Source organism: Salvia hispanica, chromosome 1 (genome assembly GCF_029641045.1).
Source record: "Salvia hispanica isolate PSC_SH4W2 chromosome 1, Shi_PSC_v1, whole genome shotgun sequence".
NCBI classification, from domain to species: domain Eukaryota; kingdom Viridiplantae; phylum Streptophyta; class Magnoliopsida; order Lamiales; family Lamiaceae; genus Salvia; species Salvia hispanica.
Window position 1 is genome coordinate 44,542,747 of NC_142692.1, and position 15,605 is coordinate 44,558,351.

Below are 15,605 nucleotides of genomic sequence, written 5' to 3' on the forward strand. Positions count from 1 at the left end.
GGGAATGGAGTATCTTGATACAGAAGAGGGAAGGGAGTGTGTGTGCAAAATGTGACCGGAACATTATGGACGGCAATACTCCATTTACAATTGAAAATTAAATGCTGCACACAAGATAGTTTAAGAGAAACAGAGCACAAAATCGGATCACTGCACATATTCAGGGGAGATACGAAGGGGGTTACAAATTATCAAACAATTAATTTAGCATATGCACAAACTCACGACCAATTTTAATTTTCCAAACAATTTCAAATCCAGGTAGCAAGACTACCAATTCAAAAAGGCAAAACTTCACCAAAGGAGTTCCTGCAATTTGCCCAAACCAAAAATGGATGCCGCAGATCGAAAACCATATCAACAAACAACAGAATCGAACAAGAATCTATAGAACCACGGAAATCGAACCATAAAACCGACGCAGATATACACTACAAACAAGAATCGAAAATTCGTATCGGAGGTTACCCGGAATTTGGTCAGCCGCTGCGACAAAAATTCAACCTCCAACGGTAACAAATTGAGGAATTTGGAGGGCAAAATCGGACAATTGCTACGTTTTCAGCCAACTCCTGGAAAGCCCGTCTCCTATACCTCTTCCACACCCTGATGGAGTTGGCACACCTTCGCTGATAGCAGTAGATGTAGGTGGGAAACCCGGTAAATGTATACCGGGTCGCTAGAAATGTTTACCGCCTACCAAACGCAGGAAAGAAAGTGTATGGGAGAGTGTTTCATGGCGTTTCAGGCGTACCAGACGAACCCTTACTAGATCCATTTAAAATGGCATGTTCCGGGTTCGATTGGATAAACAAGGATCTAAAATAGATCAGCCTAATGAGAGGTCAAGTGAGGAGTCGACAAGTTAACATGATGCTAGTCCTTAAAAATAGACTAGTTTTACTATTTTTAACTTTACAATTTAGTAATACTTCTTCCACTACTTTATTCTCTCTCCTTTTTTACTTTTTCATATATATTTCTCTTACTTTATAAATTTCAAATCAAAATCTTACTCCCTTTGTTCTACTATTAGTTTGTCTCACTTAAAATGTCCATTTTTCATATCTCATCTTTCCACGTTAAAATATTGAACTATCTCGGGTTATTCGAGCAATCCACCCACGACTTGAGAGAATTAATTTTACTTTATAAACATAATTGAGACAAAATTATAGAAATGATTACTTTTTTTAATTTTGTCTCGTTAACTGTGTTTTATTTCTAAAACAATAGCATAAATATATTGTCTGTTCGCTTTTTTTAAAAAAAATTAAGGGAAATGTGTGTAGTGTGTGTTTTTAAGTTGTGTATTGGCGGGGAGAAATGAATTAGGGCCCCACGAAAACTACTTTTACGGAATCCATATTTAAGAATCGCTGCAAAATCAAAACTGTAAGATCGATATTATGTAAATACAACTGCAAATCAAGTAGTGGAGTAGTACTTACTTATGCATCTCTTTTAAGTAGCATAATGATTGATATAAACATAACTATGATATAATAAAAGGTTCCCCAGAATCTTGAAAATGCAAAATACTAGTACTACTATATAAAATCAAGTACAAGGCCAATCTTTTTTGTACTTGAAAAATGCAAAATTGAGCTCGGTGCATATTGTATAAACACAAAAATTATGTATTAGAATGTTATAAGCATACCTCTTAAAACATACTCGTACGAATAAAAATCATTAAATAAATATTTTACTATAAATATTAACTTGAGTTTTTTATTTCAAAAAATAGGTTACTGGTCATCATAGTATTAGCCCACTATGGCCGGTCCAAGCCCGCCACTACTAATAGGCCTAAAGAGGCTTGCAATACTACTACTAGACAATACCTATGAATATTATAAATTAAAAACATAATAGTACTATACTAAGATTATATACAAGCTACTGTCATAAAGTTCTAAAATAATTAAATTATTTCTTTTGTGCGACTAAATACACTCTATCCTACTTTATTCTCTATTCATCTTTCTTACATTATTCTTTCGTACATTATTCATTATTCCCTTAACATCTTAATTTCTGTGACTAAAAAAAGTGTCTCAATTAACAGGGAGAATTACCTATATAATTGTTCAGTGTAATAGAAATAAAATAGGGAGTAAAGTTAGTATATGCAATTGTTTTGTCATTTAAAGAATTTAGTAAATGCAATCTGGCAGAACTTATACTAGTAAATTAATAAAAGCATAATAATGCAAAAAAAGCAAAGGAACTTTATGTGGTACAATAGCTGTTTTTCGTTTCATGACAATTAATTGTGTCTTGCTTATTGGCTTGAAAAAGCCATTAATGGTGCCGTATTGTCTCCCCATATGCAGCACTATTAAGTTACTTCTAACATGTAACAAATCGTCAACTACATACAAAATTTAAGTCTACTTGTCGAGTTCTCCTATATAATACGCACACAAACAATAATTAAATTTAATATAAAATTGATTAAACAAAAGAAATAATTGTTAAGTACGGAGTACTATAATACTAACACAATCAATAATGAATTTTAACGTCAATTAATAAAATTAGAGAAATATACTAGAAACATGCAATGGTTATTATTTGTATCCATCTCATTAGAGGTAGAAATTTATCAAAAATAAAAATAGATTATTTTTTTGGACATACCAAAACAAGTAATACTCTCTTCAACGTATTTAAAGTGGAGTCTTTCACATAAATTTATGCAGTGTGTTTCTTTAAGTGGAAAAAGAATAAAATAGAAATGATTATATTTCTATTTCAGAATACATATTATGTGGAACCACGAAATAAGAAAATAAGTCATTGTAAATGAGATAATGGGAGTAGGATAATTAATTATGAACGAAGGAGTGCATGTTATTGAAATCACAAAATTACAAACCGACAATAATCTACCACAAAATTAAAAACAAAACCTAGCAACAATAGTTCAATTCAATTTCTAATACTTAAAAATTACTAATGATCCCCTCCACATCCAAGCACATACTAGTAGACCGTGATGGATGCAACAAATTATTTGACCATTCATTATGTATTTTCGTTCCTTTTTTCTTCACACAACATGATCATTAAAGCGAGAATTTGAGACGTAATCAAATTAAATTTTGGGAAAACTAAATCTTGGGTATCAACTTTGGATTTGATTTGGCAAAGGATGCCAACTAAATGCAACTCAACACCTTAACAATAAAAGGTGGTGATTAGATATAAAAAAGTAACTTTATTACAGTTGTTATCCATCTTAATCACCCATTAACCAACAGTTGCCGGTATAAGATTAAAGCTAAAATTAATTTTGTGTATGTTGATCTAGCGTTTGAATGTTTAATGTTCAAAGCCAAATATCTTTAATTCGAATATAGTGTTATACACTTTTTAAATTTTTGTTTATTTATCAATAAAAATGTTTATTAGTAAAATTGATTGTAAATGAAATATATATATACAAAAAAGTCAAAGTAGCCTATTCCATTTTATTAAGGTGCCAACGTCCTTTTACTAAGTGGCAAATCATTTCGCCCCCACTTTGTGAATCCGAAAATGATTAGTGTAATTATTATTGTATAAGTACATTATAATATACTCCGTACTTAACAAGTTATGCAGATATTTTATGTAACTTCTTTTGATTTGGGCAACCATTTATTCAAAAAAAAGGATCTCTATTATTATGGGATGGGGGTAGTATATCATATATCATATGTATAGGCATTTCGATCTAGGTGCAAACGAGTCACCCAGATTTTATTTATTTATTCTTCATTCTAACAAAACTAGTAGTACTACTTAATTATAAATGATCATAATTTAATAATTTCAAACAAATTTCTAATTATTAATTTGCCAAAATTTTCTAAACTAAATTAGGTTCAATATTTCTAAAAATTTTTACTTATAATTAATTCTCAATTCTCTTAAGTTCTCAATATATTAAATTTTCGAATTTTTAAAGTGGTATACCACTTACAAGTGTAACACACTTGCCAAAATCAAAATTACGTACTAACACAGTAACACTTAACAATGTCCCAAAAACCTGACTGAAGCAATTCTTTACTACTATTGCAAAAACCATTCCTTCATGAAGTCATAATTTCCAATAAAAACTTGAGGGATAATGTACAGGATGTAGATGCCATATAACATATGTAGGCGACAAAGCAACGGGGAAATATCTAAGAAACACGAAGGCTTGGATATACGACGAAGGCAGGATATATCCTGTAGCTACCAAGTATATACACTTTCGGATGTTAGACCACCAGAGGGCTGCTGGCTGATTAGTTTTCTTCGTTACCTTTGTCGAGGCAATACACCTCAATACGGTGGAGGATACGGAGCTGGAGGATATGTAGTACCTGGTGGATATGCAGCTGCTAGGAAATGAATGATTTCTGTTAGTTTTCAATTGTCAGTTGCAGAATTATTTAGCTAGATAATTTGGCGCAAGAACTCTACCTGGAGGGTAGTAATATGGGCCCTGCTGAGTAGGGGGAGGGGGATAGACCGACTGTGGCGGATAAGTTGGTGGATAAGCAGCAGCAGCTGGTTGGTGTTGTTGTGTAGGTGGATATGCAGCAGAATTTGGAGGGTAGGAAGGATACTGAGGTGCTGGAGGATAGCTTGCCGGGGGATAAGAAGCTGCAGGTGGAGGTGCTAAATACGGAGGTGCACTTGCATATGATGGAGCTGATGGAGCATGTGCTTTAGCTGGCTTCTGAAAAATGAAAGCTTTGGAAGTAAATAACACAATTTCTCATCTCAAACTAAAAATGAACTCATCAATAAGCATGAGAAAGATAAGGACAACTGAGCTTACTTTGGCATTAGCATAGTGGATTATCAATCGAACTTCTCCAGCATGCCTGTAGATGAACTGGACATATTAGAAGCCGGAGACCACCACAGCAAATTGATGCAACTATCATTACTTCTTTCATAGAATATTATATCAAGGCTTGAAAGGAAATATACACCATTCGTTAAGTAGTAAGTATGATAAATATTGACCAGATATAATAAAACTCGGATTCTAAGCCCTCTATTGCAGTTTCACGTTGTCTTGAATGCTCGTAGCTACCAAGATCGATTCACCAAACGTCCTAACAATGGAGGTTCTAGTTACTAATCCACATTTCAACAAATGAAAGGCTCAATACAGTCAATATCAACACAGCACAAAAGCAACCAGCCGTGAATGCAACCAATGGAGAAAAGGAAACAAAAAAAGATACAAAGAAAAGTAGGGTACGAATAGGACCATTAACTTTCAACACTGCTGGTCAAGATGAGATCATTATAAGTTTAAGTCTAGGATCTAATTTGCTTCCACACGCGGATGTTTATAATGATAACATTCAACAAAGAGATCTACGATAAAGACAACTTCGGTTCGTTTGAGTATGATTTTATTAACGAGTATACTTTCCGACTAACAATTCCTTTATTCTTAAACCAACCATCCGATATCAACTATTTACATACAAATCCTCACATGCAAATTTGAAATACAGAGAAGAACAGAACAATTGGATCACGCAGCCAAAAACACAAAATGCAATTTACATAAACTTCATACCTCCCTCTTTTGTCCTGGATAGGCCATGGGGTATCGTCATAGCCCTCGGATAAAGCTTTCTGCAATGGAACCCTGAACAATCCAAATTCAAGATCAATATCAATTATATACATACATTTGAAAGGATAGGAAATAAAATTCAGTATATTACTTTCCGCTGCCGATATAATCATCGAAAGTGACAGTATTGCTGTTCCAGACTAGCACGCTCATCTCCCGCATCCCTTCTATCAAAGTAAACACAAATTTCTCCTGAAAAGTAGGGTTTTTCCCTCCATCTACACAAAATTGAGCCAATCAAGTCAGATTCCTCAACATCACAAACTAATTCAAAATTTCAAATGTGAACATCCAAAATTAGCCAACCTGTGCAAGTTCGGGTGCGAAATTTAGTGCTTCCATACTCGAGAAAAACGTAGGGATCTTGCCGTGAAATCCATTCAGTGTCTTTCAATTTGTTACAGCCAACAACTGAAATCCCCCAAAAATAAACCGCCAAAAAATTCAAATTAAAATCGAGCAAACAACGGTGAATTGATTCAATCGAGAAAGCCGCGAAGCAGAAGGAATCCGCACCTGTGACCTCGAGAAGTTGACCTTGGATGGCGGAGGCTGACATGGGAGAATGCGATGGGTAGTGCGAAGATGATGACGATGGCTTGACTTTGTTAAACATCTTTTTCACAATTAAAAAAACGGCTGACTTAATAGCTGAATAAAATTGATTACTTTATTTCAGAATCGAAATTGAGAGTTGGTTTTGTAATTAGGGTTCCTCTACTTATAAGAAATTGGAGACCGCGTTATGGCGTTATGCTCAACAAATTTCCAGAAATATCAATGCGCTAGCGCGTAGAATAAATGATTTTGTTAATTCTATTCAAATTGCAGACATATAAGTCTCCATTATTGGGCGCAGCAAAGCATTTACATTGCGAAATTGCTTACTTCTGATAATACATTGCTATAAATTTTCTGTTTAATTAGGCAATTACTACTATTCAATACACATTGTTTCGATTTTAGGAATTAAAAATCACTCAAATTTTCAATGATCTGATATGGAAATTACACGCCGATTACCTAAATTATTTATTGAGTATCTAAAATATTTTCTGAAAGAGTGTAGAAGATTGTATATAAAAATTAATTTAGCGCTCTAAATCAAATTTACTATGATTAGTCATAATATATTTATGCTCAAAAGAAATCAAATATTTAAAATAGAGAATATTGCTATGTAGTTATATTATAGTAATCGATAAAAATATAATCTCTTTAAATTGATGAATATGCAGTATATCATACATATAAATTTAATTCATACACTAAATCAAATTAATTATATGATTTGTTATATTATAGCCATATAGTTTTCCCTAGCATGAAATGAGGCAAGTATTAAACACTAAAATCTTTTGAAAAAGGATTCACGCAATTTAACATGAAACGGAACAAGTATTAAACGAGTTATATACTCCTTTGTTACCATTTATGTTATGAATATATTAATACTTGAAATAAATTCATCATTAAATTATTCATTTTATATTCTACAGTATTATACTTATTACATTATCTAAAATTTGGGAGAAGAGGGGGTACTATCATTGAAAATACTTTATCATTTTTAATAAAAAAGTAATCATCTTTAATAGAATTGAGGTATCGAAAGATATCCAACAAAATTTCATACTCCCTCGTCCCAAGATAAGTGAAGCATTTGTTTTGGGCATGAGATTTAAAAAATTGATATTTAAAAGAGTTAAACTAAAGAGAGTTTAAAGTATGAGAGAGGAAAAGTAGAGTAGTAAAGATAGAATAAGCTAGGTGGAGAATAAAGTAAGAAAGAAGATTTTTTGCTAAAAAGGAAATGACACACTTATAATTTTCCAAAAAAGAATATGACTCGTTTATCTTGGGACGGAAGGAGTATAAAATTTGTTTTCTATTTTCACACGCCCCATAACCTAACGTTTCAAATAAACTAAGGAATAAGAAACAAGTACTAGTACTCATTCTGTTTCTTCATAGTCGAGGCGAAACTTTTTAGCACGGAGTTTTAGAAAGGAATGTTAGGTGTGTTAAATAAATAGATAACAAAAGTAAGATAAAGGAAAAGATAGAGAGAATAAAGTATAAAGTGAATAAAGTTAAGATAGAGTAAAGTAAGAAAGAGAAAAAAGTTATCATATATGGAAATGACACAACTATGAAGGAACTTACTGGAATAAAAAATGAAAAATGACTCAACTACGAAGGAACACGAGCATTTGAAGAGAATACCACGCGACAAATTAGTTTGAAGTTTGATGGTATGTGGCCCACAATATCTAATTTAGGACAATGAACACAAGTCACTTCGTTGTCAAATACAAGGTCTGCCTTATCCGATATAGAAATAATTAAAACTTGAATAATTTCAGTTGAAATACCAAGCAAATTCGTAAAAGTTTCCAAGTGTGAAAAGTAAAAGTTAAAATATGTAATGATACATTTTCCTGGGCAACAACAGATAAAAGTTCATATTCAAACCACCAACTTGTAATGAAATTAATGAATAGCATGCAGTATAGAATATTCACAGCCATAGTGTATATGTACAGAGAGGCCTTCCATACTGCCCCTTAGTCGCTTTCATCGTCATCCTCGTCACCAAACGTAAATATCGATGCATCAGCAGCCATCGCCTTGAACTCGCTTACCTCCCCGACTGAGCTGCCAGTTTCCTTCCCCGTCCCAGCAGGCGTAGCAGCTGAAGATCCTAAAGCGACCTGTTCAGTCTTGCGTGTCAAATTTGCAATTTCATTCAGATCGGCATTGCTCTGAGCTGGGGCATCTTTTGCAGTCACAGATCCAGGAGATTGGGAAGAGGCTCCAGTTTGGCTGGATTTTGAGGGCGTGGATTCCTCAGAGTCGCTGTCGGAGAACTCATCGTCTTTATCTTTCTTTGAGTCCTTCGCAGCTGCAGCTGCAGCTGTGGGTTCCTCGACTGGACCATGGGTTGGTTTTGGCGCTGAATTGGCACCAGAATTTTCACTGGTCTCTGATGGAGGCTTTGCAGGAGCAGCAGCGGGATCATAATCCACAAGAACTACTTCAACTTGAAAGCCGGGTGATGGCAATTTTCGCTGCGTACATGTACAAAATGGCCAAGTTATGTAATGACCAGCGTATTACACCATTTTTTAAGTTTGGGAAAACAGTATGTCAACCAAACCTCCAGAGAAGAGAGAGATGAACATGGGAAGCAAAATGCAGATTTTTAAAAACAATCTCATTTGATTGAAATAACAAATTTATGATTAAGCTATACATCTTATATGGGAACTGGACTTAACATACCTTATCAAATCCATCGAGATCACCTGTGTTTAAGACTTTACGATTTTCAATCATTGTTGTATTCAACCAGCTGACAGCAGAAAAGCCATATTATTAATATACTGCCACACACAAACACACACACACACAGAGGCTTTGAAATACCAATAGAAGTCTCCTTGGCCATCATGAAAATGGACCTTGAAATCACCAGCCAACTCTGTTAGGCCAGGTTCTCCGGGAAGGGCAAACACCATAATTCCTTTCTTAGGTGCACTAAACCAAAAATCTTCCGACTGCAAGATCAGCAGGTGGTCACATAAAATATGTATTCAAATGAAAGTTTCAATTAAGGAAATAGCAGCACAAGACAAAACATGACCAAAATCTCAGTTCCCATAAACTGAAGCAGTTTATATGTTAAGCTTGAAAAGAATCACGATGTAGTAGAAGAGTGATGAAAAAGTCTGGAAAAATAAATAGTAGTATTCCACTTAACAAACAGTTAGAGCGTTAGGATTGCTTTACCGATAAATCTTTGGTTCTTGGGTGCTTTTTGGTCGAGAAGAGCACACCTACAGAAGGCATAAATTAATACACAAATGCTCAAAAGAAAAGAAGAATGTCTGCATCTGCAGAGTGACAGATCAAGAGACAGAAGTCAGAAGTAACCATTATGATCAGATACTGTAATGGACGGCCTAATCCAGAACGGGCATCTATGCAGCCGGAATCCTCTAAGAATGCATCTGCAGGACACAATTCAATACAAATTCAATGCATAGCTGCCACATATAATCTTTATCATCCCTTGTCTCATCACCCAACTTTGTCGATTATAGGAGATGACAGAAACTAACACTGTCAAACTTCAAATGCAGATTTTACAGGTCTAGAAACTATAAGTTCACAAGGAGTATAAATCCCAAATAGTACATACCTACGACCCGGCTGGTTTTCCCCATTGAAGTAAGCTAGAATGCGTTCAAAATACTTGACATATCTCTATAAGAAAGAGTGTAGATACTCAAAATGTATAGATACTTAGAAACAGAAGCTGTAAGCGGTTAAGAAAATGAAAGGACGGGACTTACGATCTGGCTCGGCAGAACAAGCCCTTTACCATCAATACATCTTTTCTGATTGTAATAGTCGATTGATTCTTCAGCTGTGGGGAAGAACTAGAAAGCAGGGATGAAAATGGAATTAAAATACAAGCAAAGATCGTTTTTCTAGTAAATAGCACATGTGTATGCCAAGTTGCCAACAGATAGAAAAGTTTGATCAATTGTACCTTCAGATACAGAAGAAGACTAGAAATCATCAATCCTGTCCTGGCCATCCCAGCTTTACAATGCACGACCACGACATTTTCAATATCTTCCTTTAACCATGAATATGCACTTCGGCAAAATGCGATGATCAGTTGAATAGGAGGGCAGTTATGGTCATCAAATGGAAAACTAGCAACCTGTAGACAAGGGGAGAAAATTATAAATCAGAAAATTGCACAGTTTAAGATATCTAATTTCTCATGCCAACAGGAGACTCACTCCACGTTTGATATAACCCAAGTAAGACCATTTTAGATAGACGGACAAATAACCACATCTAACATATGAGCAGGAAGGCAAGACCTGACAATTTCAGACTTCTAAATCTCTTAAAAACCCAAAACCTGGCCAAACGAATCTACAAACAGCAAGTTTAGAGCTTCTTATCCAACATAGACTTAAGCCACAACAAGTGTTGAAAATTTTGACAAGCACACCAGAAAAAAAATTATGTACATTGCAGGCCAAAACATCATCTTGGACCTAAAATATAAGGCTTAAAACCACGGAAAGATCGTGTGAGATCTGACTAAAATATCCACTCAGATAAACTCAATAAAAGGTCATATGGTCCTTGTTCTAATCTTTTAGTCAGATGGACAATTGGACATGGCATTTTAAGCTACCAATCCTGTACACATGTACAACCACTTTCTTAGATACAAGATTTTAACTAATTCCCTGAAGTTACATTATGGTTATATAAGCAAATTTCAACGAATGAGCCTTCATATGGTCCCATGCAAAGCACGATGTGTGAATCTTATGCAACCAATGGCAATTAGAGGTATAAAGCAACACATTCCACAGATAGTACAACTTTGTTACAATAGACTTCGAAATTCGAATCAATAACTTCATATCAGAGGATGCAAAACTCAAAAGGTATCAGAATAGATAACAGTTTAAATAGATCAAGCTAGAGAAACTATGAAAAATGCTAGAAGATTCAGAACACCTGCAAGAACAAAGGGAGTAAATGACAGGAGAAACATAATAATGGTACATACTAAATTCCACAATACAAGAACTCAATGGACTAATGATTAGCATAACATACCCAAAAAAAACACTCACCTTTCCCTCAAATAAAGAGGCATCATATAATCTTTCAGAACAAAGGTTGTACACTTTGTATTTGTCCTGCGGGGTTGTAATAGATCAAAATTGAAATATTAATATATTGTTGCATATGATTAGTGAAAATTGTGCAAGGCAATGGTGGTGAACACAAGACAAGGTGCAATGTCTATCAGAATAAACAGATATTGGAACATAATAACTACCTTGTGGTAAGTTTCAAAGAATCTAATTACTTCCTCCATGTGGTTACGATATATTCCCTTAACAAATCACAAGTTGAAATTAGCATTAATCTTCAAAAACTTAGAAGCTAAATCTTAGATGAATTGGATTTATACCTCAACATATCCAAAAAAACCAGAGCTCATATCACCAGCGGGGAAGCCCATTGCAATTATATTCTCTGTGATATAGGTCATGTCTAGATCAAATCCTCCATCCTAAAGCAAGTAAACACATTAGACCAACAAGCCAATTTATCGGTTTATCAAACATAAAACCAGAGGCAAAAACAGTAAAAAGAAAATATAGGCTGTAAGGTAAAATCCAGGTAAGTTACTCAAAACAGCAGAACTCTAGATATTTCAAGTTAATGAAAACAAACTAAAACAATGAATTTACACCAAAATATCTGGAGATGTAAAAAGAATTATATGAGAGTAGAATAAACCAAGTAAACCTGCAAATTCTTTCATCACAAAAAAATTCTCTCAATGCCTAGCATATATCAGAAAACCTAACCAAAATAGCAAGGCACCTGGTATCTTCGCTTATTTTGAGATACAACATGGCGGGCTTTGACCTGCACAGCCTTGACTGCATTCTTAGATGAGTCGACTAATCCTTTTGTAATGGTTCCAAATATACCCGTTGGCGTAGTTGGTGAAGCAGCACCAGAACTTTCTTCTGATTGAGGAGACTTGGGAGACAATCCAAAACCACTAGTAAAACGTGAAAAGGTCGACTTCCCAGAGTTTCCAGAAGGTGATGGTTCCTGTGTTCCAGTAAATGGCTGGGGGATTTTCAGATTTTTTGCCCAAGTGGAGATTCCAGAAGCTGAGAATTTCGATGGTGCATCACGTTCAGAATTATTTGGATCAGATTCCACAGGAGTTGACATATTTTTTTCTGCAGACTTGGTATCTGGCACATTAGTAGAGTCAGAAGATTCCGAGCTCATCCTCTACTGCTAAGATTCCAGAAAAAATTGTTTAACTATGAGCCTCAAAAGAAGAAAGTTGAGAAATAAGAAAGAGCAGCACAGCTATTTACTCCCAAGGATGTTATGAACGCACCCTTGACTACCAGCTTTCAATAAACAAACATATATTGCCACTACACTTTCTCTCTCTCTCTCATCCTAAATCTTTCATAATAGAAAAGTATTTTTCTATTTTTGATGCAAGTATATGGTGAATATAAGTGGTTAATTCAAGCAAAATTAAGTTAATTAACATGAAACACGTTTGCCCATGACTCACTGAATTGATCACACAGCGTGACTAGCGTCCCCCAAAGATGATTCGAACATCTTATATTTCTCAGCCAGCGATGGTTAAACAGCATATAACACATTCAACCGACCTATGTGAGGCCTTACACAGTTACACCTTTTGATATGATCCACAATATGATCACATTTTTTTGCAATGTTTGATCAACCTTGGACAAACTCAAAATACACACACACAACCAGACACTGAAAGTTGAAACAAAGGCCAGAAATGGATCAGTAATTAACTCTAATTGCAGTGAAAACACTCATAAAAACACAAATTCACAAGCAAAACCAACTGAATAATACATTTTGCCCGATAAGTTGGGCAAAATCATCAAATCATGACTGTAGCAGAAATCACCTAAAAATTCTTATCTCGAAAACCGCTTGATGGAGAATCTAAATGTGTACCAAAATAAAAAATAAAATAATTGCGCGATGAATAAGAAAGTTAAGCCGCAGCTAATAACACTAACTAAGTTCGAATTCGACTTCATGAATTCACACCAATACCAATGAATTCAGCGATCCAAGAGCACGCGAATGGGGAAGATTAATAAGTGAGTATACTGTAAGACTATTCAACCACAATACAGTGAAAAGAAAAAAGTTTGCACCATCACATAGTAACACAATGAAAATGGGCAGGAGAGGATGGTGAAGTCACCTGGAACCGGGAGTCAACGGTGGCGAGTGGTGGTGATAGACGGCGGAGATGTTGGAGGAGTAGGGTGGAACGACGTCGGATCAAAGTTGTTCCAGTGTTAGCAAACGATACGAATGTGAGCGACTTTTCTGAATTAGTGACTCTTCTCCATAACACGTTTCTTCTGAATTAGCGACTTTTCACAGAGTACTTGGACAATTAGTTATATTCCATATTTAATCTTTTCACTCCGTTAGAGTAGTTTGTAAAGATATTGCAGAGAAATACGCATGGCTCGGTCCTATATTCCGAAAGTTCGAAATTTCGAAAGGTCAGCAAATATAACCTCTTATTCCGAAATCTTTCCATTCCTTATAGTTATAGTAAAGGTTATATATATTCTTCAATTATTCTTTTATTCAAAATCTTATTGTAGAATACGTTGAATCTTTTTCCATTGATATTTTCATATGCTTATTCTCATCCTTTTGATAGGAGGGCCCTCCTTATTCTCATCCTTCAAATAAAAGAAGAGGAGCAAAATTACCATTTTATATTTGAGGTGATAACAATTTTATTATTTATATGTAAATTTTCGTGCAATTTTCATGAATAGCTTCGACATATCATCCACCTGAAGATGACCCACTTTTTTTTTTTTTGTCCCAACCAAGATGACTCATAACTAAATTTGAAAATTCATTTATCTCTACTTTATTGCTTATCTCTTACTTTACTCTCTCCACTTAACACATAAAATAAAGTTGCATAAAATCTTGCCCAAGAAAGGGGCCATCTTCTTAGGAGGAGGGAGTACTAGGTTTATTCCAAAAAGAATTTCTAAATTGAATGTTCCACCTCTCTTGGTAAAACATTTCAACAATATAACATGAGGTCGCATTTGAGATACTATGAAAATTTCATTTTAATGTTGCACTATCAATTTTAGTATCGGATTGCAAATGAGCATATAGCTATTCAAGAGCTATGCAAGGCTCAATTTGAAGAAAGCTTCTGAAATTTGAGTAGGCAGTAACTGAGTCTGATTTATAGATCAAGCCTAATGGTGCTCGATCAGTTCGTTAGGCTCATGTACATATTTAAATTCATCTGTTTACGAGTTTTTTCATCGAGCATACGATCAAGCAAGTACATGGGCTTTTCTTCAATCGAATTCGAGTATTTCATTGATCAAGAGCACGTTTTAAAATATTTTCACACCTTTCACAAAATTTTAACAAACTCGGGCTTTTCATTGCAATTGCTTATAGTATATTAAAACATTGTCATATTTAATGAAATAAGACAATTTGTTTGAAAATACAATAACTTCATAAATATTAAGATTTTTTCCTTAAATTTTTGAGATTTTATGATTTTTTCCGAACTTTTGATATTCTCTAGAATTTCTCTCAAAGTTCAACAACATATATTTCTATGGAATTATTTATGTCTAATACTTTGTTAGTAGTTTGTTTGAAAATTTGGCACAAGTAATAAGCACATGTATTTCTAGTACTATATATGATGGTAACATATATACGTGCTTTAGATACTTCGACATACTTGCAACGTTGAGCACAATTAATTGTCTTTCGCCAACTAAAGGAGTAAAATTTGGACCTTTTGTGGAAAAAAGATGATGGTAGCTACTAGCTAGTACTCCCTCCGTTTCATAGTAATAGAGACGTTTCTTTTTGGCACGGAGATTAAGAAAAATTGTGTTAGTGGGTTAAGTAAAGAGAAAATAAAGTGGAAAATGGAAAAGGTAGAGAGATGGAAAGAGAAAAAAGTAAGAGATAGTAAAGTAGGTGTGGAAAAATGTGTTGACTTTTACTAAAATGTAAAAATGATTCTATTACTATGGAACGTACAAAATGACAAAATGACTCCATTACTATAGAAGTATATGAGAATGCCTAACTAAATAGTACTATGACCTAGTATTTGGAGCTTCAAGTGTTTAACTTCATATTTCATTAAATGAAAACAGTACTCATATTTATTCAACATGTAGGACATTTTACTAAGAGAATTTTGAAAAATATATTTAAACTTAAACACTGATTAAATATTGTTTGTACAATTTTTTTTAAAACCACAGCATTAAATAATAAATCTTGAGTTGTTGTATAA

General features: G+C 34.3%; 2 protein-coding genes across 3 annotated transcripts; both read right to left on the minus strand.

Annotated features, from left to right (window-relative positions):
- Positions 1–4,030: 4,030 nt before the first annotated feature.
- Positions 4,031–6,441, minus strand: LOC125219585 (elicitor-responsive protein 1-like). The gene is made up of 7 exons (XM_048121603.2): positions 6,161–6,441; positions 5,951–6,055; positions 5,736–5,862; positions 5,585–5,656; positions 4,826–4,871; positions 4,465–4,723; positions 4,031–4,379 (listed from the first exon to the last, which is right to left on the minus strand). Exons 1-7 carry the CDS (start codon positions 6,258–6,260, stop codon positions 4,324–4,326), a joined length of 765 nt encoding a protein of 254 aa, XP_047977560.1. The 5' UTR covers positions 6,261–6,441; the 3' UTR covers positions 4,031–4,323.
- A 1,586-nt stretch (positions 6,442–8,027) lies between these two features.
- LOC125224075 (phosphatidylinositol 3,4,5-trisphosphate 3-phosphatase and protein-tyrosine-phosphatase PTEN2A-like) lies at positions 8,028–13,788 on the minus strand. Of its 2 annotated transcripts, none has more exons than XM_048127423.2 (13): positions 13,491–13,788; positions 12,083–12,514; positions 11,664–11,765; positions 11,529–11,585; positions 11,320–11,385; positions 10,203–10,379; positions 10,003–10,089; positions 9,849–9,913; positions 9,581–9,657; positions 9,437–9,483; positions 9,074–9,204; positions 8,930–8,999; positions 8,028–8,715 (listed from the first exon to the last, which is right to left on the minus strand). In XM_048127423.2, exons 2-13 carry the CDS (start codon positions 12,503–12,505, stop codon positions 8,212–8,214), a joined length of 1,806 nt encoding a protein of 601 aa, XP_047983380.1. In that variant the 5' UTR covers positions 12,506–12,514; positions 13,491–13,788; the 3' UTR covers positions 8,028–8,211. The 2 variants fall into 2 exon arrangements, with proteins under 2 accessions (XP_047983380.1, XP_047983379.1); XM_048127422.2 differs by having other exon boundaries at positions 12,083–12,511; positions 13,491–13,787.
- Between the last annotated feature and the right edge of the window lie 1,817 nt (positions 13,789–15,605).